Source organism: Orbilia oligospora, assembly GCF_000225545.1.
Source record: "Orbilia oligospora ATCC 24927 unplaced genomic scaffold scaffold00078, whole genome shotgun sequence".
Classification (NCBI taxonomy): domain Eukaryota; kingdom Fungi; phylum Ascomycota; class Orbiliomycetes; order Orbiliales; family Orbiliaceae; genus Orbilia; species Orbilia oligospora.
The window spans coordinates 1,091,406-1,118,202 of NW_011645635.1; the positions used below are offsets into that span (position 1 = coordinate 1,091,406).

Sequence of the window (26,797 nt, forward strand, 5' to 3'; positions counted from 1 at the left end):
TTAGCATTTAATTGTTAGGTCGTGGTATCGTCTCGCTTTGAACTTGTATATAGGCCTCGACTCTTGAGGCAGATCTATTACCATGATATCAACCAAAGGGCCTAGCATGAATAGCTAACTGCGCATGCATAGTCCAGTTTAATTAAACAGCATATAAGTTTGTACGGCGTGGCAAGAGTTGCCTTGAATTCGCCCCAATGCATGATACAGAATCCTCATGCTGTTGCATAAAAGTTTAGTTAGCCTTCACATGTACAGATACATATACATAACTAGAACTAGCCCAGATCATGGAGCAGCTCTACCACCACCGATTAAACATGAAGGATCAGTTAAGTTGGTTCAATGCTAATTGATTAACTAGGGGCAATGTAGTGTTCCTTTTGGGGGTCGTTGGTCGTTTTGGAAACCATTGGTTCGAAGGAGTCGACTCGTCTGTTGCAACATTGGTTTTTTAGCCTCTCGTAACTTCAACTACAACCCAATTTCTTTTATCTTGGCCTCCAGCTTGTAAAGATGGAGATTTGAAAATAACCCTACGGTAGATCGGTAAGTAATGAGATTGTCTAAAATACCTTGGTGATACTTTTTTCATGCATAGCTATAGTTCTAGATCTCGGGCTAAGACATGTCGACCCTGAAATTACTTTGTGTCACGTTCAACCCCGGTTATCAAATGTATAAATTTAAAGCTTAAGCCTATAGTATCAATTTCTATCAGGAACGGGTATTATTAAATCTCTGAACACTATCATTTTCACTCTTCATCCCATTTCTCTTCATTTCTCCAGAGAATTGGAGATATTAGCTTGATTCAAGGAACTGTGACCTTTGGGGCTAGAAGGTTTACATGGGAAGATGCCTCGAACAGAGAGCCACTTTCCTATCCTACGGTCAACCATTTTGTTTTTTATTCTATTCTTCACCGTATCTAGCTATGCTCAGATCCAACCAGTCGAATACAATATAATCAGCAATACGGATCCGATTCTAAGCCCTGCCTGTCGGGTAGGCTTCTATCACACCAACGAAAATGTTTTCAAAAGAGAACGACCCAGCAACATTACCTGGGAAGGTTATCCACTTGGGAAAAAACCCTGGCCTATTGCAAATTTCACAAAGCAAATGGAATATGAACAGCAATTTACAGAAGATCAGAATTGCCGCAAAATCGAACCAAGTTTTGGAGAAGCTATCGCCGATGCTGGCATCGAATTTGCTTGGAACCTAGGCTATTGCGGATGTGGATTTTTCTTCCTGGGCAATTGTACTGGTGATTTCTCTTTTCTTCCACCTGAGAGGATAACCTCGATAAATCCTTATAAATTGGACATTCGAAATAACAACAACGGGGGGTCAGAACTGGGAATGTCCCAGAGTTTTTATTGTATTGCCGACTCCGGGTGGCGACCGCCGTTTGTATGCAAATTGTCATTTTCAAATGGTGGTAATCAGAATAGTCAGTACAATAGCTTCGATGGCGTGGGAAGAACGCTTGCTATTTCGAAAGGGTTTATGGATGCGGGATCTGGAAGCGATTTAAAATTAGGTCCATCAGCGATAGATGGCTCAACCGGACAGGGCTCTTGTATCTCGGTGTCTAGTGAGCTTCCAGGTATTGAAGGGATTATTATGAGGCAGTGGGAAATCGAAAATTGTACTTGCATCTTCTGGACAACTGATAAGTGCGAGGGAAAGCCGTATCTAATCGATGGAGTTCGTGGATTAGTTTCAAGGGAAAACGTCGAACGTGTTTTTGGCCGAGTCCAAAAAGTTCGAAGTTTTCGATGCGATGCTCCTTACGGGCCCTCATTTCACTAGTTTTATCGGACGGGGAGCTTGGATAACGTTAATTCGATAACGCTTAACTTAAGATGCTGATTTCATAAATTAGTACAGTTATACGGATGTGATACGCATCATTATTCTGTGTAATTAAATGTAACATTCTATCCTGAGGTAGTTAGACAAGCTCCGATGCCGAGGAAGAACTTATAGATATTTGAATTCGAGTCAGCACGTCAATATCGCAGCTGAAAAAAATATGCAACTATACCTCAGTTTATTGATGTAATGTGTCTATATACGTCTAACTGAATTCCAGATGTATTGCATTCTAAAGAGTATGTTTATATGATCATTTGTAAGTGGGATTAGAACTCCGATTCAAGTTTGTGTAAGATCACAATACATAATTATAAGGTTGTAATATTAATGGACAAATTGGAGCTCACAAACCACTAGCTGCTAGAGTTTTTATGGGATTATATTAGGTCTAGATCTATAGAATTAATCAATCGACCAACCACTACTATATTTAGTTTACGAGACCAGGTACTTAGAGTCAGGAACTCAGAAACGTAGCTTTTCACAGAGTAGTTACCCAGGGTCTAGTCTCCAGGTCTGATACGTGCATAGTCACGCAACTTCATGCGCCGTGAGAAGTTATGGTTGACCTGTTTTAATCGCCGTTTCAACTTTTGACGGCACAACAAGTTCGAGAGAGGTTGTTTTATGGGACGAGTGTCGATATGATCATAGATTCCGTACATGTCAAGTATAAAGGATGTCTTTCTAGCAGTACGCTTCCTACTCTTAATACTTATTTAGATAGGTTCTCTTAATTATATACCGTGCTGAGTAGCCTTGAATCCAAGCGTTCTTTGTGCTAAGAGTTCTAGTCGGCTAGAAAAGCTTTCATACATCCAAATTCTTGGAAACATTTCTCTCTCCCTCCCTCTTTTTTCCCTTTTTTTTTAGCCACGGTCGTCGCAAGAATTCTTATTTCGATAGAATCGAACCGCAACCATATTGACTCCTTTGGCCCACCCTCAAATGTATGACGCCTTTAACATGGGGCAGAGAAAAGACCTTCTCATCATGATATTCCTCATGATCTTCCTTCAGCCTGAACTATCCGCTGCGACTCCAGCTAACCGAGCCCTCAAACGTTCGGAAGGCATATCACTCCCAGAAGACAGCGCTTTTAGTGGCAATATATCGCCAGTGAACGATCGTCTTTGCCGCATGGGTCTCTATTATCTCGGAATCGTGCCACTACCGTTCTACCAGGGATATTATGAAAAAAATGGCGAAAAAATAGACATCGGGTACGCCACCGAGGCCTACCCCTTCGGCCAGACTTACAAGGAATTCACAACCGTGTCCGCCAAAAACGAAACTAAAGTCCGGCCCACGGGAGACTCATGGGTGTTCCAGACCGAGAATCGGGTAGAGTTTAATGAAACGGAGGCGGCATGTACTCAAATCGCAAGAGATTTAGACAGGTATTGGGAAAATATTCCAATCGATACAATGCGACTTGGGGGCTATTGTGGGTGTGTGTTTTGGGACAAGTCTGATTGCTCAGGAAATTCGTTTCAACAGCTTCCGGCTATGGGTCGTAAGGGGGATGGTAATGGTATCATTCAATCGGGTTTTGGAGTCCTGGAAGGCATAAAAACGATATCTACAGCCACCATAAAGAGCGGAAGATGTGTGCCGTGGGTGCCATGGCAAAAAGATGTCGGCGACTCCTCATCTTTCGTTCCGAGGTGTGAATTATTGTTCGGGAACGGCGTGAGAACCCAGCCTCCCCAGCCTTATGATAAGGGTGAGAGGAAGGAGAGGAAAAACATATTCGCCTTCGAGAATATAGATCAAATCACCGGCAAAAGCGCCTGCATCACCATACCAGATAAAGAGGCGTTTGTAATGAGAGATTGGGAAATAAATGGGTGTACATGCAGTTTTTTCACGAATGACAGCTGTGAAGCAACTGCTATTCTTATTGACGGGCACACGGGACATGTGAGTGTGAGCCGTTGGGAACGTTTTGGGCGCCAAAAGATTCGGAGTTACCAGTGTAGTGCTCCTTACGGGCCGGGTTGGCAGGAACGTAATACAAAATTTCGAAAATCTAAACTTCAGGCTGTATATTCGACTGATCCATGATACATAGTGGCTCTTGTATACGTATATAAGTATCATAGATATTATCAGGAGCGTTAACGAGGATTGTACATATATTTAAACTCGAAAAAGAGCTATATGCGCATTTCATTTATAAATATAATCAATGATATAATACAAAATAGCAAAGTCTAGTTATGTGATTCTTATCAGCGTCTGTATCAACTTATCGTGAAGTTGACAGATCTATCAGAAATCATATATATAAAAGAGCGTAAAAGCATATTCTACTATCAAATTACCCAGATGCATAAATTAATTTTGAATTTGAACTTGTATTCCAGCTATAGAAGCCAATTGCCAAATAGTGCGTATTAAATAATGATAGTAAAAAACTTAAAAGAGAAGAACAGAAAAAAGAATAGAGTAACCTTCAAGATTGAAAAGCCAGTTTGGTTAATCAGTTTTAGAAAAATAGGGGGCTTGTTGTTCTTTGTGACGTCTGGGAACGAGACCAGGTTTTTACAAGTTTGGGCCCTTTGGAGCTCCAAACGCCTTCGAAGCCCCTAGCCTCGAACCCAACTCTTGATACCAGTCTCATAAGTTGAGGCAGAGCGTCCTCTCTGCCACCACCAACACATATACATGTTGTATTTTGTTGGTTATAATATGCAGCCAACTGTCTTCCCACTGGTATACGGTGCACCGGTTATATCTAAACTTACCTTTGAAATCGATGGCCCTTAATCTTTGAATTTCAATTGAAATAAAAAAAACATAAGGAAGCCATTTGTATGAATATCTAACGTATCCATAACTATGACTTTTGTGAAAATTTGAAACACATCTCACATTCGTTGGAATAGCGCGTATAACCCATGTGCCCACCGCTCAGAGGTACGAGGTTGTCTCGAGGCTAGACGCTAGCATACCAACTCGAAGGTGGCAACTTCCAGAGAGTTGTGTTTTTTTTCTGGGCTTCGAAGGCGGCAGTATTCTGGCCAACTGGGGTCTGGCTTGTGACAAGGCAGTGTGGTACATCAGAAAGATAGTGGTATACAAGAATACCAATGCAATGCCATGATCTTAAACTCTAGCTATCCCTCAAACAATTCGGAATATTAAGAATAGGGTTGTAAGAAGTTGGGTGGGTACAAAGTTAATGCTCCGGGATGGATATTGCAATATTGACAGCGTAGCAGATCTTAAGGCGCTTTGAAATACGTAAGTTAGTATCTACCTACTAGGTATACGGAGGCAGGTTTCGTGATTTACACCAGTATTCACAAAGGAGCCATAGCCACACCCAAAAGATGTATATCCAAGTTTGTCTTCCGGCAACCTGTGTTCACTTCTGGGTACTAGCGCACCATATATTCCCGGAATTATTTCGTTGTGGATTTCCAAGTACTTGTGTCTTCTGGGGATTTGCTAGTTCAATCGAGTTCATTTCTTATCTCCACTATGGTTTTTACTTATATTCATATATCTTTCTTCATACAGTATCCTTTCTGCGTATCCTTTTAGAATATAGGATAGATAGCACTATATCACTTAAGCTACTGGCAATATTTAAACATTTAAACCTGTACACGTACTCTGGATCATTCTCCTCTTTCTTCATCCCTACGGCTCTAGATTTAGACTAGAAAAGTTCCCAGCAATCACTTGGTAGCCTAATTCAAGCCTAATACAGGACGAAGAGTTATCATTTTCAAGTTAACACCGACAAAAGAGGGGATTAGTCGAGGAAAGCAAGAATTCTGGAGCGAATCTGGCAATGAAGAATAAAAACAAAAGCCAAATTCTCAGATCAAACCCTTCGGTCACTACCACCCTTCTAGTTCTGTGCTCCACTTTCTTTCTCCTCCTCCAAATAAACCCAACTGCCGCTGCCGCCGTTTATGAGCCTACTTATAAGCCATACGTACCCCCCGAGCTCTATAGAGACGGCTATCTTCAACAAACAAAGTTCGAATCATTTGAATACCCAACATTATCCCGACAGTGCCATCTAGGCCTTTACTATTTTCAGTCTGAAGATCAACAAATTGGGTCAAACTACAACGAACCAATAGTTGCTTGGGAAGGTGTAGTCATTCGGGAAGGTTACGACGACAAATCTGTTCGCTCATGGGTGGACGACGTAGACAGTGCGACTAATACTGTTACAGCCTGCTACAATGTGAAAAATAACATAGATCCTTTTCTTGTCGACAAAATTGATGCGTACTATCTCTCCGGGTGGCGTGGTTGTAACTTTTATATGACTGAAGACTGCACGCGTCCACCTGACAGAGACTGGGAACATCAAAAGTATGTTGAAACCATCAATTGTAATTCCCCAAAACTATACGAGTACGAAAAATACAACTCTTGGAGGTCCAATTCCGCGATACTGTTCAAAAAAGTGAAGAGGAAGGTGAAAAGCTTCTCATGCTACCAGAGTCTTCCATCTATTAAAACTGAGGGCGCACGAAGTGAAACCGTATCGTGCAAAATAACTTTGGGAAACGGCGGTGATCAAAGGCCAGCTTACAACGAAATAGATAAGGCAAACGGTGCTGATCTTGTTATCTCGAGGGAATATTCCTACAATTTTCATGTGTTTGGGGCCTTTAGACCTTTACAAGGGCGTCGTTGTGAGAGGGTATCCGATAATGACCCGTTTAAGGATAGGGATGGGATTGTCATGAGGCGCTGGGAGATCGAAGGCTGTACATGCGAATTCTTCACTAATGACAAGTGTGAGGGTAATCCACTTGTCAGGGATGGGACTAGCTTCTATGTAAATAGGAATGCTCCTCGGTATTATCAGTTCCAGGTTATCAGAAGTTTTCGTTGCGAACATTTCTGGGGGCCACCAATGGACCGACAAAGAAACCTGCACTCTCGGGAGTGCATCCCGTAAAATCAGCTTCTATATGTATGCTAGACTTAAGCCCTTGCTTATATATATCTCATTTCTAACTTGCACGGAGCTTTGAAGTATCCTTGTGGTTGGCCGCTGGTTTTTGATCTATAACATATTCCACAAGTTTCTGAGGGATGCTTATTTCTTGAAGGGCCGTCGAGTTCACCTGTATTTTTAATATGTATGTGCTCAAATTTATCCATTGCATTATTTTCTCCTTATATTTTGGCTTTTACTTTTGCTAGTGGGGCCGTAAAGGCATTGGGATTCTGGATTACGATTGTAGATACTTGTAGCCCCAACCTTAGCTGCTGTTGCATAATATGACTTTTTTATTTGACCTTCATGTTTTAAAAGATACACTGTAGATATATAAAATCCCATATACTCCACAAAAACGCCACGCTGTGATGAAGAATAAGGAAGGGGACGAAGGAGGAGAAGGAAATGACGGCTTCTGAGGAATCTGTCAGGGAGATGTAATTGACCTCTGCCCAAGAACGAAGCTTTATATCATCTGCCTCTCTTCGCCTGGATTAACGGCTAGCTTACACCCACCAATATGATACATCACACCAGTAGCACCCTGCGAATGTTGTTAGCAAATTTCTCAAAATGAATGGCTAAGAGCAAGATTCAAGGAAAAGAGAACTTACGCATTAACACACCCATCGTTCTCACAATTATTCGTAATCTGCGCCCACCTACCCCATACTACCTTACCCCCGGTAGTAACCATACCCAACTCACTGACATTAACCTCAATAATCGTTCCCTTCGTCAGAACTCCCAACTGTGTATACATGGGGCTCTGCGGGTTCTTCTTAACGCTAAGAATAGGCAACTGCACCGTAACTCCTAGCTCCGGATGTGTGACACTCGCCTTCTTGTATCTAAGACCCATAGGACGAATAAAACGCTCGTACTTCACGGGTCGACGAGTAAAATCTGGTCCAACAAACGTCGGTTTCGTAATCATCCTCTTCCATGACTTCTTTGCCGTCTTCTTGCCCGTTTTAATAACCTTAAACATCTCCTCCTCAGTAATACCTCTAACCTTCGGTAGCGGCACCGAGAATTTCGCAGCCTTCTCAGCTCTCTTCTGCTTGATGGCCGAGCTCAACGCCTTGGCACTCTTGGGTTCATTACGATCCAAAAGGTATGGAGGCAATGGCTCGGAAGATGGACCAGGATCCGAAGTTTTGACGGATTTCTCTTCGTGGGATTTTATCTGTTTCTTCATCTGGACCTTCTGCTTGTACCGGGCTTGGGCGTGGAGTTTTGCGCGAAGACCGTGTAGTTTTTGGGCAGATTTAGAGGAGTTATGCGCCATACGGGCGATACGCTTTCTGGTTCGTTCTTCATGGTCGAGACGTTTACCGTGGAGTTTAGACCACCGTTCGATATATCTAGAATTGTAAATTGTTAGAGATGGAGTGGTGGTGGTGATAATGGTGGGGGTATGGGGTGGACGTTACTCGTTTTGAGGCTAGATGTGGAGTTAGCTGTTAGTTCTTCTGTCTGAGTATATTTTTGAGGAAAAGTAAGAGGGACATACCATTGTGACAGTGTATCGAGCGCGATGCTCGTGGCGACCAGCTTGAAGGTATTTACAAGGGTGTGTATCTGATTAATATCCAGACGGATTGGTGTCGTGGTGATAGTAGAAGGTAAATTGCTGGCAAAGAAAAAAAAAGGTTTTGGCGAAGAGGAAAAAATAGCAAAGGCGCCGATTATCAGATCTGATAAGATTGTATGAGATCAAATCAGATCTAATCTAATCTCTTGGCACAAAGAAACCAAACCTCCAACAAACTACAACCCAAAAAAACCTCCCACTGAGCATCCAGACCGGAACCTTCTGCGACGACAAAGACCCAGACCGGGATATCAAAGAGGAGAGAGCGAGAACGGGGGGCCTACAAACTTCGCGATTACAGTAAGCTCCTATATATAACTACACCCTCTTATATTGAAGCTTAGGATACCAATTGAGTTTTACATCTAGATCTTTATACCACCAACAATGTCCATCCTACCAGCCCTCTCGCGCCGAAGCCTGCTCGCATCCGCCTCTTCAACCATCATCTCCAAGTCATCACTCCTCCCAGCCCTCTCATCCTCCAGACTCCTCCTCCCATCACCTAGCCAACTCCGACATACCTCAACTACCACAACAACAACAGCCACAACAACAGCATTACCATCACAACCACCCCTACCACCCCCCTCCACATCACCATCATCAACATCACCCCAACCCTCGCAAGACCTCCAAACCCTCACCCGTCTCCACAAATCTCTCCTTCACCAACCTCCATACTACACAACAATCCACATCCACAATACACCTTACCTCGTTACCCTCGGCGACCGCATAACCCTCCCATCCCTCCTCTACCCCCCAAAGAACCCCCTAATCTCAAATCCACTAAACAAACCCCTCCAACCGGGTGACATAATCCGTCTAACCCATGCCTCAACCCTCGGATCGAGAGAATATACCATAAAGGGCACACCTTATATCGACCCCAGATTGTTTGAATGCAAAGCAGTGGTTGTGGAGATTACCAGTGAACCCATGAGGATTAAGGAGAAGACCAAGAGGAGGCAGAGGAGGGTTAAGAAGGTTAAGAGTAAGCATCGGTATACTGTGCTAAGGATTTGTGAGTTAGGGGTTAATGAGTGGCCGGAGGAGTTGGGTGAAGAGGTTACTGCTGCTGCTCCGCCAGCTATATAAAGGGTAATATCCTCATATCCTGCGGGAGCCACGATGCGTGTACATATTATACTACTAGAATCTGTATATTGAATTCCTACATGATAACCTGCACTGGCACGACATTACTTCCCTTATAAGATATCTCGGCTGGTTCTGTGTTTTTACTAAAAGTTATATCTTCATCAATCAAAGATACTTTGTATCAATTGATTAAAATCATGATAAGCTATAAGGTTAAAAAGGCAAGAAACAGAGAAGAACATCCTCACAAGAACGGGGAAGTAATGAATGGCAAAAAGAAACCGAAGCAAAAAAAGAAAAACGAAAAACGAACAACAGCAGAATAACAGCGTATATCAGAAGGTATCTTTTAATCCTCACGCCCCACCAGTACCGGTTCCCGGGTTGCAATCCAGTCAAATCCATAATTTTGAGCAGTCAGTCCATAATTTTTTAACAGTTTACATGAATGGTTTTTGATTTTGCCTCTCTTCCCTTCAACAATCCTTCCTCCTTTTTATGTTCTGCTCTTTTTTTCTCTTTTTTTCGTGTTTATAAGTATTGCACCCAAGCCAGGAGAGAGAAAAATCGATAGTGCGCCTTAACAAGTTTCTTTTGTCGTAGAAAAGGTCGGTTAGGGTAGAGGGAATATTAATGTCGATAGTATATGATCAACGAAAGGCAAAAATGGCGAGTGAGTGACCGCCACAAATAAGACGCTAGAACAAAGGGGTAAAAGTGGATTATGTCTTCTGCAGTAGGAAAGTTCCTATGCGTATTCTATAGACCGCTGAACCGACCTATTGAATTTTAAGATTAGTATTATAGCATTATAATTGTGATTGAGGGCAGCCCTACCTCCTGAATTGTTTACTATACTCTCGCTTCTCTTCTTTGGTGCCCCAGTATAGTTTTGAAGCATCGATATTGATCTGTGTTCGAGGGTCGTATGCCGGGTCTTCCTCCTCCAGAAGACTGATAACACCTTCGATATGACTCTTAGCATCATCCGGTCGGGGGTGGAGGCCGCCCGGGAAATATGCCGGGATCCCATCCTCTAGAATGACATTAGCGATGGTTATTCAGATATCGATTGACTGATTGAAACTTACTATTGATCTTATGGTGGAACATTGGTGTACTAAATTGAACACGGGGTTGCTCATCCGGGAAGCGGACAGAAAAGCGAACGGTAAAGATGAAGAGACCACCATCGAGATTGGTCATCGGACGTCCAAAGTAGGTCTGTGGGAGTCGTATGTTAGCCTAGCCCTAGCCCTCAAATCTATGTTTGTTGAAAGTCGTACCACGCGCCATATAAATGGATTATTGTCTTCCAGTTCCATATCCAGAGTAGCTGCCTCGCTCTTATCGAAGAACACCTTTGCCTGTTCGAACTGTCTTTGTAGATTGGCCGCAACTCCCCTTTCGTCTTTGAACGCCTTCATCCCTTCGACTCCCCAGCCTTCCGCCTCGACATCAAGCTTTTGTCGGATATTCTGAATTCTTCTCTCTAGTTCCGGATAATTGAATTTCCCTTCCATTGAGTTACCACCGCTACCACCACTCATCTCGAATGGCATTTGGACGAAAGCTTGGCCCTCTGTGACTTTTTCCTTTTCGGCTTGGATGGAAGCAAGGTACGTGTCGTAATACCAGAGGAAACGGCGCTTACAGAGGTCCTTAAAAGGTTCGAAGAAGTATACGCCGCCTTCGTCAACATAAGCCGACGAGCTGTCGCCTCCGGCCTCGTCTCGAGGTTCGCGAACGATGGAAGTTCCGTCGGCTTTTAAGCCAAGGTATTCTTCTAGTCGTTGGATGATGGCGATTCGAAGTGTCTCGTGACGAATCTACGATATATTCTTTGTAAGAGACGATCCATATTTGAAAAACGAGAGGATAGTTTGGATCAATTACCTTTAGCACGTAGGCCTTTTGATTGTCCTTGTCGTGTTGACTGTTGGCGTTTTCATAGCCCGGTTCGTTCTCATATGGGTTTGAAGACATCAAGCTCTGGATAGAAATCAAGATGGACTCCAAACCTTGTGCTGACGACCATTCTTCTCCTCGTTCGCCTCTCCATGTCCTGATTGTGAAATATGTGTCTTAAGTATTCGTGTGGTGGCGAAGCTATGGGATAGAAGAATAAATTTAGTGAATAGAGCTTACCCTAGAATCGACCTGTATGATCTATTTAGCTTTGAGTGAGATAAAGAGGCTAGAGCAGGGGAACTTACAAGCAGACCTTGCCGCCAGCGTATATGTTTGGGTTGAATCTACAGCGTCCTCCGTTTGTGGTTATAGCATTGACAGCGGGTGCTTTTCCAGGGTATTCTGTGACAAGAATAGTAGGTGTTAGAGCTCTGCTAGACTAGAGAGTTCGTATCTGAATAGGTTCAAGGCACCTTTAGGAAATTTCATAGTAAACTATTAGTTACAGGAAGTTAGCACTATTAGAATTGTATGAAACATTTTTACAGTGATGAGTAGTTTTCACCTCGAAGAAGCCAAATTCATAGGGAGTCTCAGGTGGGCCAAGAATCAGGGCTCTGATATTTCTGATATCCGAATCTCGGCAAGCGACAGCGATTGCTATTAGGAGGGAAGTTATATCAATATTAGTCAGTGAAACTCTTAAATAATGTTGAAGGAGGACTTGATGAACGCGACTGACATAAGTCATTTGATTTCTGAATATCTGCTAGCTCCTAGAGAAATAAAAAGTTTAGTGACTGGAAGGTAGCTGGTGACGGTGATTATACTAAGACAGTGGTGGTCATGATAGCGATGATGGCATTGGTGGGGGAGGTGATAGCTTACACGCGTGAGCCGCAGGGTGGACTGGTTCATGATGACAAGGTTATTGGGCGGTGGTGATAATGATGGTGATGGCGATGTCGAGATAGCGGGGATTGGTCAAGAGAGAGTGCGGTGTGCGAGGGGTAGGTTGATGATTTAACAGGATTGATGACAATGATAAATGGACGTGGTGAGGAGGGTTAGGCCGTCGATACCTCCTAGATGCGTACTTGGTAGTAGGGCAGATTGAGTCGAGCGATAGTGGGTCATAGGCTGGATCCTGGGGAACTGGGTGACTATTTCAGTAGACAGTACCTAGGATGGTAACTAACGAGGCGGGCTACCCAGGTTGCTAGGGAACTCTCTGGTAGCTGGTACAGCTGGTTGATTGTGGCACAGTTGGGGAGGAGAGGGGCCGCCCCGATGCCATTTGGGTCAGGTTGGTGGGGGAGCTGAGCTACTTTTGAGCTGCAACCAAACAACACATAGCTTGATGGTTACACGTGCCCTTTACATGCATGCTAGTCTAGAAACAATGACGGCGCGCATTGAGAGTGTGCACATCTCTTAAAAACCTCCCAGCTCTAGCTATCATATTATTGGTCAGGTTTGGTATATAATTAGTAGTCTCTGCGAGTGTCCGGATTGCGGGCGCTGGGACCGTGCATCGGCTCCTGGTGGTTTATATACTGAAGTATCTATAAGTATATGACATGTAAGTACATTGCAAGATAAAGGCCGCGGAGTAGTCTTGTATCGTCACTGAACTGGTTGAATTGTGGTTGAATTGGGCTGAATTCGCGAAGAGTTCCTAGCATAAGTGCTATATACTAGTCTTGTACTATGTCGGCACGCTATATATATACTAAGGCTTAATTATAGAGCATAGGGCGTATTGTAGTGATCGGTCTGATCCTTTATATATACCTACTAGGTACCCAAGCTTAAGTAGCTTATATTATATATTAACATGACTGCTATGGGTACATCATACGGTTGCGGACGTACTCATGTTATATTTTCATGGGGGCATATTACTTGAAGTATTCTTAAACAAGTACTTAAATACTTGGTAGTATACTCCGATGGTACTCAGAAAATCGAAGTCTGTCATAGAGGAAAACCTCTGATTGATCGGGTAGAGACGGGAAGATTAATAAGCTAACAAGCAATAACTAGTACCCTTGAGCTACGGTGCATCTCTGACATAAACTGCAAGTTAACTTAGTGATATGACAGTATATATTAGAGTACATCTCTGACATTGATACTAACTAGTATATATACTAGTAAACCTGCAGTTGCAACATTCGTATTGGATGTTTTGGATATTTTGGAATATGGTATATAAATCGAGGCATTCCACTTGATGGTCGTCTGCCTGTACCCAGTCATCGACTCCATAGCAATTAAAAACAAAATTGTCTTGTCAATAATCCAACGTCAAATTCAATGCATGGTACTGTAATATACGGATGAAGCAACTGTGCCAAGGACCACAGCTCTTATCGATAATAGTGAAACAATGCATGCAATGCAGGTAGCTAGCTGGCAGCCCATCGTGGTTCGGAGTCTTTAGCTTTGAAGTCGTTCTTGAATTGAAGTTAAGTTTCAAATTAAATCGAGTCGAGTTTAGTAACCAGGACCCGCGCGAGCTCGAGACCCGACCATGCAACCCCGGGGCACCGGGCGGGGGGGATTATATAATAAAATTAAACGCTTTGCAGCTGTCTCTGTTGGCGCCTACTTCATAAAATAAAAATAAAAATCAGTACTGTGCATTGCATAAGTTCGATTCTTTCTATTCCAGTAACCTACCTAAGCTACTAAGTAACTAGCAGTTAGTATAATCGGGTAGTTATAGGTCAATAGCTACTGAGTTAAGAAAACAAGTGGTTTTAAAAGAGTAGTATACTTACTTAGCTACTAATATTAATTAATTGATCGATCGATTGGGTAAAGGAGAAGAGAGAACAGGAGAGAGAGAGAGGGAGAGAGGGAGAGAGAGAGGGAAAGAGGCAAAGAGAGAACAGAATTAAAGAGTGGCAGAGTGGTAACCGGGTGCACAGTCAATAGGAGAGAGATACCCAGTAACCATCACAATCACCATTTTATTTCGCTTCTTCTCTTTCGAGACCGCTCGCAATCTCTCTCACACACACTCACTTCACTCTCTCACTTACTTCACTGCACTTAACTCTCAACCATCACCATCAACCGCTACCCATCAACCATCAACCATCAACCATCGTCCCCCAAAGTATACATCATCATCATCATCATCATCATCATCATCCAACTCCAACCTCAGTACCATCATCACCAGCTTCTTCTCTCCCGAACTGATATCATCAGAGAAAAGACAGAAGGGGAACCTCGTTGTCGCCAGCTTCATCGCTTCCTTGTCTCCTCCCATCCCGGTCATCAATGTCGACTGTCCGAATGGAGTGCTGTTTGCCAGACCATAACACCACCGATTGATTGAGCTGTAACTACGTGTGTGTATGTGTGGAGACAGACAGAGACAGACAGACAGACAGACAGACAGAAAGACTGTATCAGAAACAAGAACCAGAGGAGATACCTCGATCGCTTAAAACCCTGAACCTCAACTCCTCCCCAACCGCCACTTCCTCTTTCGATTTCCCCTGGCGACCCTTTCGCCCTCGGTCTCCCCGTTCGTTCCTTCAATTCGCATACATCATACGCATACTCACATACATTTCAACTTGCTCGCGTGTCTATCTGCGTGCGTGCGTGTGCGGAATCGCCTTGTCCTGTCCTGTCCTGTCCTGGTCCTGCGTCGGGGCCTCCGCCGTAAGCCAGTCTGCCAGCCTCAGCTTTGAGGCCCACACCCCGAACCGACCGACAGCGACGACGACGGCCAAGACGGCCAACTATCATCCTTCCCTTTTTCTTCTTTCTCTCCCTTTCCTTCCCTTCCCTTCCAATGGCTTCCCCGTACAGCGACCCTCAGATAAGAGGTCACAACATCCCTAATGCTCTCATTCCCGGTCCTCCTGCTTCCGTCTCTGCTCCTCCGCCTCCCACCCTTGATATCAGCTCCCAAAGGCGATCCGACGACCGACCTAACCTTTCCCCGACCGACGGTAAACCCAGAGGCTCCTCTAAGAGCGAAGCCACCCGTAGGATATGCAAGAAATGCGAACTGCCCTTAACCGGCCAGTTTGTGAGGGCGCTCGGCGGCACCTTCCATCTGGACTGTTTCCGATGTCGAGTACGTTTTTTCTTCTCGCTCTCTCTAATAAAATCTCATGCGACCCCCCAAAAATATATACTCATTCAAATTTCTTCTTCTCTTGTCTCTCCTCCCTATAGGACTGTGGAACAATCGTAGCCCAGAAGTTTTTCCCCGTAGACTCCGAGGACGGCACCACACAATACCCTCTCTGCGAGACAGACTACTTTAGACGTCTAGACCTGCTATGCCATGCCTGCGGTGGCGCCCTGCGCGGGAGCTATATCACAGCCCTCGAACGAAAATATCACATAGAGCATTTCACCTGCTGCGTCTGTCCAACCGTCTTTGGGCCTCAGGATTCCTATTACGAACACGATGGCGAAGTCTACTGTCACTACCATTACTCCACGAAATTCGCCGCCAGATGCCAGGGTTGTCAAACGGCAATACTTAAGCAGTTTGTTGAAATATTTAGGAACGGTGTAAACCAACATTGGCATCCGGAGTGTTACATGATACATAAGGTCGGCTAGCTATTCTCCTCAAGGTTGATGGAATTCTACCCCTTCATATCGCTAACCCGTTACTATGGTGCCACCCTTTTTAGTTTTGGAATGTTAAACTGGCAGAATCGGATTCATCTGAAATACCAACAATACAAGAAGAAGGTGAAAAGGATCCCTCGAGTGCCCGGCGCTCAATCGTCAGAGACGCCGAAGAAAAGATGGAGGAGAAAGTTTATCGCATATGGAGCGTACTATCGACCTACGAGGAGTCTTCTGCTGCCAACATCAGCGACATGTTGCTACACGTTTCCAACGGAGCTTATGTCGACGGGGTATTTGTCGCTGAAAAATTCATATGGCACGTCGAGCTTCTGTTCACCAGCGCCGACAACCTCGATATAGAGCTGTACCGAATTGGTGGTGAAGGTAGGCACCTAAGATTTCTATTCAGACAACGCCACTGCTGACAAGACGTTAATAGGGCTTGCTTACTCGAGAGAGGCTAAGCTACTGTGTAAGAAGATCGTAGCATTTTTTACGTTACTTTCTAAAACGCAGGAGACAGGAGTCCGTAAGCTTGGTGTGACGCAAGAGTTACTCTCTCTAGTAACAGGTCTTGCGCACTATCTAAAACTGCTGATCAGGATCAGCTTACAAGGCGCCCTGAAGCTAGTACGCCCCCCCTTATTCCCAAGTTGGACCCATCGAAGTATCTAATAGGGTTCCTACTCTAGGAGCGCGATTATAGTAATGTAGATGCGTTTAACCGCTTCCTCGCTGAGCTATCCGATCTCGAAGCTGCAAAGGATGTAAAGCCGACATTTGAAGTCAACACTGCGCTAGCGGACCTTAACTCGGATCTATGCTATGGTTGTCATAATACGATTGAGGATGAATGTATGAAGTTCGGGATGCTTAAGTGGCATATAAACTGCTTCAACTGCTCAAACTGCAATAATTCCCTTAAGAACGATATCGATTCCGCAAGACTTTCACCGGCCTCGACTATATTATGCGCTTCTTGTGTGGTTCATTTCCCAGATGCGCAGAAAGGGTTTCAGCACGTTAGTAGGTTGAAACAGTATGTATATCTTTTAAGAGTGGCTTTGGCTCGTCTTTTGAACATGTTGAAGGAGGGTGGCACGCTGCCTCACACATCCGGTAGGATCGTCCCCCTTTAGAAAGCAGTATTGCGCGCGTTTGCTAATATCGCCACAGATGATCCTAATTTGACCGGATATGATGATGCTGGCCACTCGCTCGCTCCAGGTGCTCTGACTGCCGAAAGCCGATCAAAGTCGTATCATGGGGAAGGGGAAGGCTACAATAGCACAGTATCAGATGTTCGACGGCTACGATCCACGCGTCTCGACCAGAAACTCACGTCTAGTGGTAGAAAAGCTCGACAGTCGAGGATCATCGAGAACGAGAATTTTGGCGCCGAAGGATCTCATGAAAGAGAACGTTTCAGGATCGTAGAGGATCGAGATGTTAACGGCGAAGCTATCAACGAGCTCACCTTTGGTGATGAGAAGACCCTCACCCTTGATGATATACCGCGAATAGCAGCTCAAGAACAGGCTAGAGAACAACGTCCTAATGCGTTTAAACACCGTACCTCGGGCTTCTTCTCGACGGGCGGGATGCACCAACCGAAACTGATGAATGGTTACCAGAGGGATTCTACCGGAAGTGGGCAGCCACAACAGCCGGTCCGAATGCGAAGATACTTTTCGGAGCTGTCAGCCATCGATTATTTTATCATCCGCCATCTTGCTTGCATGTGTATGCTGCCACTTGTATCTGATCATTTTAACCTCGAAGAGTTGCTAGATTTGATCGAAAGAAGCGGGAAGCAAACTCTGTGGAACAAGTTTACTAAAGGGTTTAAACAAGACGGGACCAAGAACAAGAAACAGAAGAAAAATGGTATGTAGGATGTCTCCTGCGGTATTTGGACTGGGCTTATATATTTTTGTTTTGTTTTTTTAAGCAGTTTTCGGTGTTCCGCTCGAACAGCTCATCGAAAAAGACCATGCTGAGTCGTCGTTGGGGATTGGTCCTGGGACACTGAGGGTGCCGGCTCTCTTAGATGACTCTATTAGTGCGATGAAACAATTAGGTGAGTTTCTGCCACTTCGTCGGTCTTATGAATTAGCTAATCCTTTTTCCTAGACATGTCCGTTGAGGGTGTCTTCCGAAAGAACGGTAACATTCGCCGACTCAAAGATCTGACTGCCCAGATTGATTCCGGTGCCGAAAATGTGGATCTCGTTAAAGAAGGGCCTGTTCAAGTCGCTGCCTTGCTCAAAAAGTTCCTACGAGAGCTGCCGGACCCACTTCTCACATTCAAGCTTTACAAGCTCTTTATTGTTTCTCAGAGTAAGTTAAAGTGGACGGTTCCGCGGGAAATGCTTTGCTAACAAAACTATAGAGCTTGAGGACGACGAGAAAAAGCGTCGTGTTCTTCACTTAACATGCTGTCTACTTCCTAAATATCACCGAGACTCTATAGAAATCCTGTTCTCTTTCCTCAATTGGGTAGCCTCATTCTCGCATGTCGACGAAGAATCTGGAAGTAAGATGGACGTTCACAACTTAGCCACTGTTATTACCCCAAATATCCTGTACATGAAAAACCAGGTTCCCGGAATGGACGACAGTTTCCTCGCAATAGAAGCAATCCACACATTGATCGAATACAACGAGCAGATGTGCGAGGTACGTTTTAATATGCCATCTGCTAGCCGCTTCACGGTGATGATCCTAACTAGCGATTTTAGGTCCCTGAGGATTTGTTGGTGATACTTTCCGACCCAACCATGATGGCTACTTCCGATATGAGTACCAAGGAAATTTTGAAGAAATACGGGGACGTTGCTAAGTTTTCTTCTGTTCCTGGAAAACACCCAGGAGGGAGAGGCGGGAATGCGCAAAACACAGACAAGCCTACTCTTCATCATGTGAATAATGATCGAACCGGCGAAGGGTGGTATAAGGATCAAACCGTTCGTCAAGTCTCGACGCCGCCAGCCCCAGAACCACACCGATTACCAGAGCCGATGTACGCCAATGAGAATGGAAATCATTCACATCATAGTCACAGTTTCAGTTTCGACCAAGATCCATCAGCCAACGGACGTCGTATGGACTATCCTTCCAACCACCAGAATCCAAATTTGAGTGCGCACGCAGGATGATAAGGTCTACATCTTGACTCGATTATTATACTTACCACGCAACTCCCTCACGATTATTCGCATGTCTCCCCATCTAATATTTCCCTGTTAGGCTTTCCCAGAGGCTTCCTTTTTGGATCTGATCACCGTTTTTCTTTGGAAGTTTGTATGATAGCACCCCGGCTCCAAGAAAAATAGGTCACAAGATACCTTGGAAACGGAGGAAGTAGAAGGGATACCGAACGAGAGAACGAATGCTCTTTGAACATATTCTGCCCCAACTTTACTTTGTGCACTTTTTCCAGTTAGCTTCCGACCAAAAGCACCTTTGTCGCCTTTTTCCTTTTTCCCTTTTGTATATTTTTGTCCAACACTCTGTTTTATAACCGATTCCATCGTTATCCCTGTTTCCCTTTGCTTCCAGGTACTCCTGATTTTGTTTGGGTGTTTCTTTATTCGTAGTCAAAACCTTTCTTTTTCACTATGTTAGTTTCGCGCTTCTCTTTGCCATTGGGTTGGAGTCTGGACTGATAATTATTTTTTCTTCTTTTTTCTTCCTCTCTTCATTTACTCGTATGTCTGTTCGGTCTATCCATCGATCCGGGATGGGTACCCCTTCCCCTTTTGCGGCTTGTTTTTAATACCTCTTTTTCTCTTTCTTTTTCTTACTTTTATTACCTACTACTACTACTTCTATTTCTTAGCCTTGCCAAAGTGTATCATACATACCTCTGGGTGGTGCTCTTTTTTCTCTCTCCCCTTCAATGATACAGTTTGTCTACATGCTCGGCTGCCGGGGGGGTTGGTTCCGCCTTCTTTTAAAATCTTTATATGTTATCCACTTTTTCTTAAAATCAAAAATTACAATTCGATTCTTGTCAATTACTTGACGTACTCATTTTCTTCTTCTTCTTCTACTCTTATTTTATTTCTTAGTTCCCAGTTCTCCTTTCGCCTTTGGTTTTCTATCATTTTTTTTTATCTATTATTATTATTATTTTTTTTTCAAGTTGAATTCGAGCGCCGGGGTGTTATTTTATATTCCAGGGTAGTCTGGGGATTCCAGGGGTGTCTACGGGGGGAGCGATAAGTTTAGCGGCAAGTGATGTAATAAATTATAAACCGAAGGTCGTTTTGATCGATCGATTGTTTCCTGATTTAATCGAGTCTTCTACTATAAATATTATCCAGTATTGTAGTACTGATGCTAGTATATGCTATATTCGTAGATGGCCGCAATCATTCTCTAATCTACCTATATTTACTTATATACTTATATACACTTATATATTTATTTATGCGGTTGCCCGCTAAAGTGTCTACCTTCTCGAATAGTTGGATTAGAGGCCTACCTGACCTGATCAGATGATGCTTTTTTTTTACTTGAGAAATATCTAGCGGTTTGGGGTTTGGATTTCGGAGAACTCGGCAGGACTCGGTTCCAGGGGCAGCACGGACTTTGGACCTAACTTAGCTCTCTGATCATGATCCCTCGACCTTCCCTTGGTTTTCGGCTGCTGGTTGGGAATAAACTGGCGACGTCCTCTCCAGAGCTGTGGAGCACCACCAGACCGACTATAAACTGGCTTTTTGATTTTAATTTTTAATGTTTTGAGCTTCAAAACCGTGACCAGGCTATGGTAATCTGTTGATTGAATTCATGGGTGCTGCTGGCAAAGGATGGGGCGGTTACTTTCTACCTATGCATCCCGACGCATATTTTGATCGCGAACGCTCTATCGCGGAAGGAATAAACGCAAGCAAATAAGTACTGTGTATACATACACATACAGTTCGTACAACCAGCTTCCGCGCCGGAAGGGGGATTAAATTGTAAGGATGTATGGAGATGTGACATCTATACCAATGATATCATCAGGAACGCAAGCCTCTATGGATCCATGGATCCACCTGCACCACCGCCATGACAGCTCTACGAAAAAGTGTCTTGCTATTCTTCTTCTTCTCATTGGCAACTAAGCTACCTCATCTCCTTCTCCTTATCATCTGCATGATACATTTGAGTACTCAAGTCAGAGAGAACTATTATTCCCCACAAAAAGAATCCTCAACCGGAACAGAAACAGACAATTCTCCCGGCTGGTTTGCGACTCAAAAAAAAAAAAAAAAAGCCAACATTTTTTTTTAAAAAGAACTGTTTGCGCGCCGCCGCCCCCAAAGGAAAAGGATAAATTTATAAGCCTTCTCCAACCGAAATGGTATCTCAACGGGCGAGCCTTGTGCTCCCCCATTAGCTAGGCTAGCTGCACCTTCGGACGCCGGCTTATCATCGAAGTGAGGGCCGGAACATTCCCTACATGATACAAGTGGGTACTTCAACATGCATGCCTGCCCTATTGTTTGCTTCTCCAATAGTTACCAAATAGTCCGTCGATGGAGCTTCATTCCCTTATGTAAGTGTATCGTAAAGCTTTGAGCTTTAGGAGTTACAAGTGTGCTTTTTTTTAATTCAGTTATTTGGTTCAGTGATTTGCCTTGCATTAATAGAGAATAAGATATTACGTCGCCTCGCAGTGATTCCGATGGGGGTGGTTCATCGCTAATCTATTTTGTTTTAAAGAAGTACTTCCTGAGTACTTAAATACTTGACATTTTGTCTGAACGTACTCTCAGATCTGTCTCCTTTCTTTTTTTTTTTTTTTTTTTTTTTTTTGGCCCATCCCTTTTGAATTTTCTCACGTGGACTTCTTTCGATTCAAGGCTTCGAATCTTCTCTTTTACTGTGGATCTTTCCATCAAGAATTATAAATTTGGTAATACGAAAGGGAGTCGATCCTTTAATTATTCGTTCGGAGTATTTAAGCTGGAAAGGCGGTCGACTTTTTTTTTTTTGAGCCTAAAATCGATCCCCCCCAAAACTAGAATTTAACCTTTTCTACCTTGTCTTGTTCGATTTTTAATATATAAAAGAAACATACATTTAAAAAGGCCTTCAAGTCCTCTGCAGCCAGTTCGACGAACTATTAATTAATATTGCATTGGGGGGAGCGCTTACTTTTCAACTTTTAAACTTTCGACCTGATTGACCAACTGGCTGAAGAAAGACCACCGTTTCGCTCACGTCACAATTCTAAAACGGCGGCGACGTTCACCTAAAACCACACCGTTTAATTTAGACTTTTTGATAAATTGTCTAAAACATTATTGCTCGCCAACGTCGTATCGAACGACGTCTTCTTTCAAGACATTTTATTCTCTCTTTCTGTTTTAACACAATCTCTTGAAAAGAGTTTTAAATAAAGGGGGGGCAGTGGCATTATATTAGGTCATAGGGCCTTTTTTTATTATTATCCTCTTGTAACCTTCGAACGCACCTCTGAGGTTTATTTTGGGTATATAAAGATCTCGATACTTCGCAACTTCGATTCCAACATTCAAGGACTTCGACAATTCGATCAAGCTAAGCAGCATTTATCAAATCCAACTTCCACTAAATATCCACACTTCTTTTTGAATATATAAAAATACAGTGGTATTTATATATATCCTTTTCAACGAGAAAAGACAAAGATGCTACGACTCCCAAAGAACTTGCCAATCCACAGACCAATCCTTCGGTCCTGCGCTTCCACTCCAAACCTTCAATTGAGGACCTTAACTTCTCCAGCCGCAGCAGCGCTGGACTACCACTGCCAACAACCACGTCAAAAAGATGTCAATCACCACCACCACCGTCATCAGAACGAATACACCCGTCTTCAAAACCGTAGTGTTCATGTTTCATCAATTCACCATGAACCACCGGTAGTACCACCCTCAATTCTTCAACCTTCTTCAACTATCTCGTCATTTTCTCCACCTCCAACTTCTTCAGCTTCATCATCTTCTTCTCAATCATCATACCACCATGGAGTTTCAGCAAATATCTTCCTTTCTTCATTAATCAACGGAGGAATCGACATAACCCCTTCCGGCACAAAAGCACTCTCCCAAATCCTCTCACCGATCCCATTCACCAACATCTCCTCGTCATGGTTGAAATCCGTAGATTCAGCAATTCTAACATCCCACCTAAACTGTCCAACCGCAGACCACACGAACCGTGCTAACGGGAAGAAAATACAACCCCAATGGTCGTCAAGATCTTGGAAGGATTGGGTCAAATATCAGGTTGATGTGTTAGCGGAGAGGTTCGTGGCGATGGAAGGATGGGATGGGGTTCATAATTTGGAGTATTGGCTCGGGGATGATGGATTGGTCGTTAAGGGTGATGAAGAGGTTAGAAGGATTTTGGAGGTTTTGGTTAGGAATGGGTGGGTTGTGGCTGTGGCTGAGGAAGGTGCGGATGGGGTTTATGAGGTTGTTAGGCCTGGGAAGGTGGGACGGTTTGAGGCGGATAGGTTCACGTTTTGAAGCCGGGTCCTTCCTTCCTTCCTTTCTTTCTTTTTTTTAAATTGACGATGAGATGACACGGATAAGCATTTTATGGAAACTTCGGAATGGGATATAGATGCATTGGGGCGTTTTGCAGGACTTTCGGGGTTTTCTGATTTTGTCCTGTTTTATGGGAAGGCTTATTTTTGTAATCATCATTCTTTCTTGTTGTTCTTCTTCCCGATTTCACTTTTGTTTCTATTTCAGCTGAAGGTTATTGTTAATTTGTTTTAGCATTATCGTTATGTATATTGCATGGGACGGGAAGGAAGTTGGGAGTTTTCACAGTCCCTTCCACGCTAATTTGACCAGATGGTCTGTCTTTTTCTTGCTATACTTTACAAATCCAAGGTATCGGAGCTCTGCCAGAGCTCTATAGAATTGTGCCCTGTAATAACATCCCCCAATTTTGTTAGTCTAATCACGCACACACATATTTCGTTAGAGTAGAGTGGGGAGAAAGGGGTGTAGACATACTGTAACTCTTTCTCTTCTTCGTCATCATCATCTGCCTCTTGATCCGCTTTATCGCCCAGACAGACCATCCTGAACGCACTCCAAAGATCATAAACACCAATCAACGCCGGAGATTCCAGGTACAGTTGGTATAGAACAGCAGAATAAGGCTGCGACCCGCCTATCCCCGCCCCGTCATCATCATTGCCACCGCCACAACATTCACATCCCAAATAATCACCAGGTCTACTCAACGCCCTTTCCACACTCGGCCTAGGCTTTGCTGCAAAAACTTGCGAATGCGGTGATTTCAAATCATAAAAGAATATTTCGTGAAGAAATATATTCGTATAAGGCTTGAATTTGTTCTTGAAGTAAGTTTCAAGATCTTGTACGGTTGAAGTGACGAGTTTTTGGTATTCGGTATCTTGTGATGTCATTTTGGATTTCTGTTCGTCGAGACGTACACGGCCTGATTTGACGGTTGTACGGTGGGAGTCGGGTAGTACGAATTCAGAGACGAGGGAACTACCTTTCGCCGCCTTTTCGGATTGTAACTCCTGGACTTTATCCGCTGCGATTGATAGTTTCTCTGACAGTTCAGAAGGGAGTTCCGATAAGGTGGTTAATAATGTAAGGAACTTTTCGGAACTGATTTTTTTGGTAGTTAACATTGCGTCTCTGAATGCCGGACGAGTTGTAAATTCCCCCCACAGGATACGAGAGTAGAGTTCGTAGGTCGGGATTTCGTTTGCTTGTTGCGGAGAGACTATTGATTGCAATTTTCGAAAGAGGTTTATGGCTTCTGCTAGATTGGTGCTATACCGTTGACATTCTTTGGATGCAGTGAAGACCGCGGATTTTAGTGCTTTATTAGAGGTTAACAACTCTCGTGCACGCCATGGGAATCCCAAAATCTTCGTTTCAACGAATGGCTTAAACGACGGTAGATTCCGGATTGCTTCGCAATGGGCATCCGATAGAATCGTATTAAGAGATTCTTCAGAATCTATAGAGCCCAAAATAACGCTTAAAGCGTTTGCGTAGAAGTGTGACATGTATGCATATTTCAGTGCCATGACGAAGCTCGAAACACTTCTAGTATGGTCTTTCTGTCGTTCGAATATCACATCTGCGACCCGAGGACCGAGTTTTAGAACGGATTGAGATGATAGAACTGCTTCTTCGAAGACTTGTTCCATTGATTCCTCGAATCTTTGGACATCGAAACGATCACCGCGGAGGAGGCGGATGGTTGAGTGTGGGAGTTTTTCATAGAAGATGTCTTCTGATGTGGCGATGCCTAGTAGGAGGATAAAGGGGATCTTTGGGAGGTATTGACTAATTTTTTTGGCAGTTAGAATATTGTAGGTTTACAGAGTAGATTTTGTTTAGGAGGCACATACTGTAATATCGATATTAATTCTACGAGAACCGCGGGGTCGAAGGCTTCGGTATCCTGTACGGCTACCACTACTTTGGCACCCGGATGGGTTGAGCACCAGTCGTGAATGATTTCAGGGTCATAATTATACCGAGATGGCTTACTTAGTTATTAGCTTTGTCCATAGAATCTAGGATAATACGGAATTTTGGGAATAAGAAATGAAAAGAATTGAAAAAAATAAAAGGAGGGGAAAGGCATACATTTTTCCCTGACTTCGCCTCTACGATATCATCTTCGTCAACGAAACCATCATGTATCTCGGTGACGCATCTTATGATTTTTTTAAGCACATTCTTCAGATTTGACGAATCCTTGGAGGTTAGGATGGCTACTCTCCCACGTTTGTCAACGCTCTGGATGCGACTTTCGATTTGTTCAAAGAGAACCCCATGAGCGGCGATATTCGGTCCGGTTAGAATCAGGCCCGTTGGCAGTTTCTCGCCATATCTGTTAACCGGTCAATTGTCTTCGTCCCATACTACTCACAAAATTAGACATAGAGAATAGTATATTCATACATATCTTGGCTTGCTTTAGAGACAAACGACGAGACAGATTGCAAAGTCTCGTCATTCACTTGAGCTAGAACATCCTATATCATGCATTCTAATAAGCTTTCCTAATTCGACAACTAACTGCAAAAATGATAAGGGAACAAAACAAACAAGGAACTACAAGAAGAACTCACATCTGTCCGCCTCTCAACATCTTTCCATAATCTGTGAAACGTTTCAAACCTGGCATTAACGGCATCCTCGCCCTCCAAATCGCGCAGAAGTGTAGGGAAACCATGTCCCAGAGCTCCAATTGTTTCGCAATTATTTGAATCAGTCTTTTCACGTTTAGACCTCGGCGTTCGAGAGCTCGAAGCCGCTCTACGCTTCTTAGGAGTTGACAATGATAATGCCTCCGAAGTCGGCGTGTAGATATAGCAAGCCTTCCTTGTGTGAACTGGTCAGTAGGGGGGTATATACAAAGAAGGCATCCCGATTGCGGAGATGAGGAACAGCGATGGGTCTTACCTGGTGCTCTAATGAGCCCGAATCGTCGTTTAGCACGCTATCATCGTCCATGATTTTGTAATAAGTGTTCTTGGTGGAAGGTTTTAGTGGATTTTTGGGAAACCAAAGCAGAGTCCGTCGCGAGACCTTGAACGGGAAGCTATGAGGTTCAGCGCCAAGCCCAATGCATTGGGTCGCACGCGAACTACAACAGCCCAACACAAATCAAGGTATTCGTCCCAACTCGATCCAGAACCCCACCGC

General features: G+C 43.7%; 8 protein-coding genes across 8 annotated transcripts; 5 read left to right on the top strand and 3 right to left on the bottom strand.

Moving 5' to 3' along the window:
* Positions 1 to 2,835: 2,835 nt before the first annotated feature.
* Positions 2,836 to 3,954, top strand: AOL_s00078g327 (uncharacterized protein; the record flags this gene model as incomplete). The annotated part of the gene is made up of 1 exon (XM_011123590.1): positions 2,836 to 3,954. The coding sequence occupies one exon, from the start codon at positions 2,836 to 2,838 to the stop codon at positions 3,952 to 3,954; it is 1,119 nt and encodes a 372-aa protein (XP_011121892.1).
* A 1,738-nt stretch (positions 3,955 to 5,692) lies between these two features.
* On the top strand, positions 5,693 to 6,823 carry AOL_s00078g328 (uncharacterized protein; the record flags this gene model as incomplete). The annotated part of the gene is made up of 1 exon (XM_011123591.1): positions 5,693 to 6,823. One exon carries the CDS (start codon positions 5,693 to 5,695, stop codon positions 6,821 to 6,823), a length of 1,131 nt encoding a protein of 376 aa, XP_011121893.1.
* A 573-nt stretch (positions 6,824 to 7,396) lies between these two features.
* Positions 7,397 to 8,159, bottom strand: AOL_s00078g329 (uncharacterized protein; the record flags this gene model as incomplete). Its single annotated transcript, XM_011123592.1, has 2 exons — positions 7,397 to 7,412; positions 7,483 to 8,159. 2 exons carry the CDS (start codon positions 8,157 to 8,159, stop codon positions 7,397 to 7,399), a joined length of 693 nt encoding a protein of 230 aa, XP_011121894.1.
* Positions 8,160 to 8,852: 693 nt separating this feature from the next.
* AOL_s00078g330 (uncharacterized protein) lies at positions 8,853 to 9,566 on the top strand (the record flags this gene model as incomplete). The annotated part of the gene is made up of 1 exon (XM_011123593.1): positions 8,853 to 9,566. One exon carries the CDS (start codon positions 8,853 to 8,855, stop codon positions 9,564 to 9,566), a length of 714 nt encoding a protein of 237 aa, XP_011121895.1.
* A 751-nt stretch (positions 9,567 to 10,317) lies between these two features.
* Positions 10,318 to 12,398, bottom strand: AOL_s00078g331 (uncharacterized protein; the record flags this gene model as incomplete). Its single annotated transcript, XM_011123594.1, has 11 exons — positions 10,318 to 10,348; positions 10,407 to 10,605; positions 10,661 to 10,793; positions 10,856 to 11,398; positions 11,466 to 11,634; positions 11,718 to 11,729; positions 11,786 to 11,882; positions 11,954 to 11,975; positions 12,046 to 12,140; positions 12,223 to 12,256; positions 12,369 to 12,398. 11 exons carry the CDS (start codon positions 12,396 to 12,398, stop codon positions 10,318 to 10,320), a joined length of 1,365 nt encoding a protein of 454 aa, XP_011121896.1.
* A 2,899-nt stretch (positions 12,399 to 15,297) lies between these two features.
* Positions 15,298 to 19,255, top strand: AOL_s00078g332 (uncharacterized protein; the record flags this gene model as incomplete). The annotated part of the gene is made up of 10 exons (XM_011123595.1): positions 15,298 to 15,585; positions 15,687 to 16,073; positions 16,157 to 16,481; positions 16,537 to 16,727; positions 16,790 to 17,216; positions 17,274 to 17,984; positions 18,049 to 18,177; positions 18,231 to 18,437; positions 18,490 to 18,776; positions 18,839 to 19,255. 10 exons carry the CDS (start codon positions 15,298 to 15,300, stop codon positions 19,253 to 19,255), a joined length of 3,369 nt encoding a protein of 1,122 aa, XP_011121897.1.
* Positions 19,256 to 22,765: 3,510 nt separating this feature from the next.
* Positions 22,766 to 23,608, top strand: AOL_s00078g333 (uncharacterized protein; the record flags this gene model as incomplete). Its single annotated transcript, XM_011123596.1, has 1 exon — positions 22,766 to 23,608. One exon carries the CDS (start codon positions 22,766 to 22,768, stop codon positions 23,606 to 23,608), a length of 843 nt encoding a protein of 280 aa, XP_011121898.1.
* A 303-nt stretch (positions 23,609 to 23,911) lies between these two features.
* AOL_s00078g334 (uncharacterized protein) lies at positions 23,912 to 26,605 on the bottom strand (the record flags this gene model as incomplete). The annotated part of the gene is made up of 7 exons (XM_011123597.1): positions 23,912 to 24,017; positions 24,107 to 25,426; positions 25,492 to 25,628; positions 25,733 to 25,979; positions 26,051 to 26,124; positions 26,221 to 26,469; positions 26,555 to 26,605. The coding sequence occupies 7 exons, from the start codon at positions 26,603 to 26,605 to the stop codon at positions 23,912 to 23,914; spliced, it is 2,184 nt and encodes a 727-aa protein (XP_011121899.1).
* Positions 26,606 to 26,797: the final 192 nt, after the last annotated feature.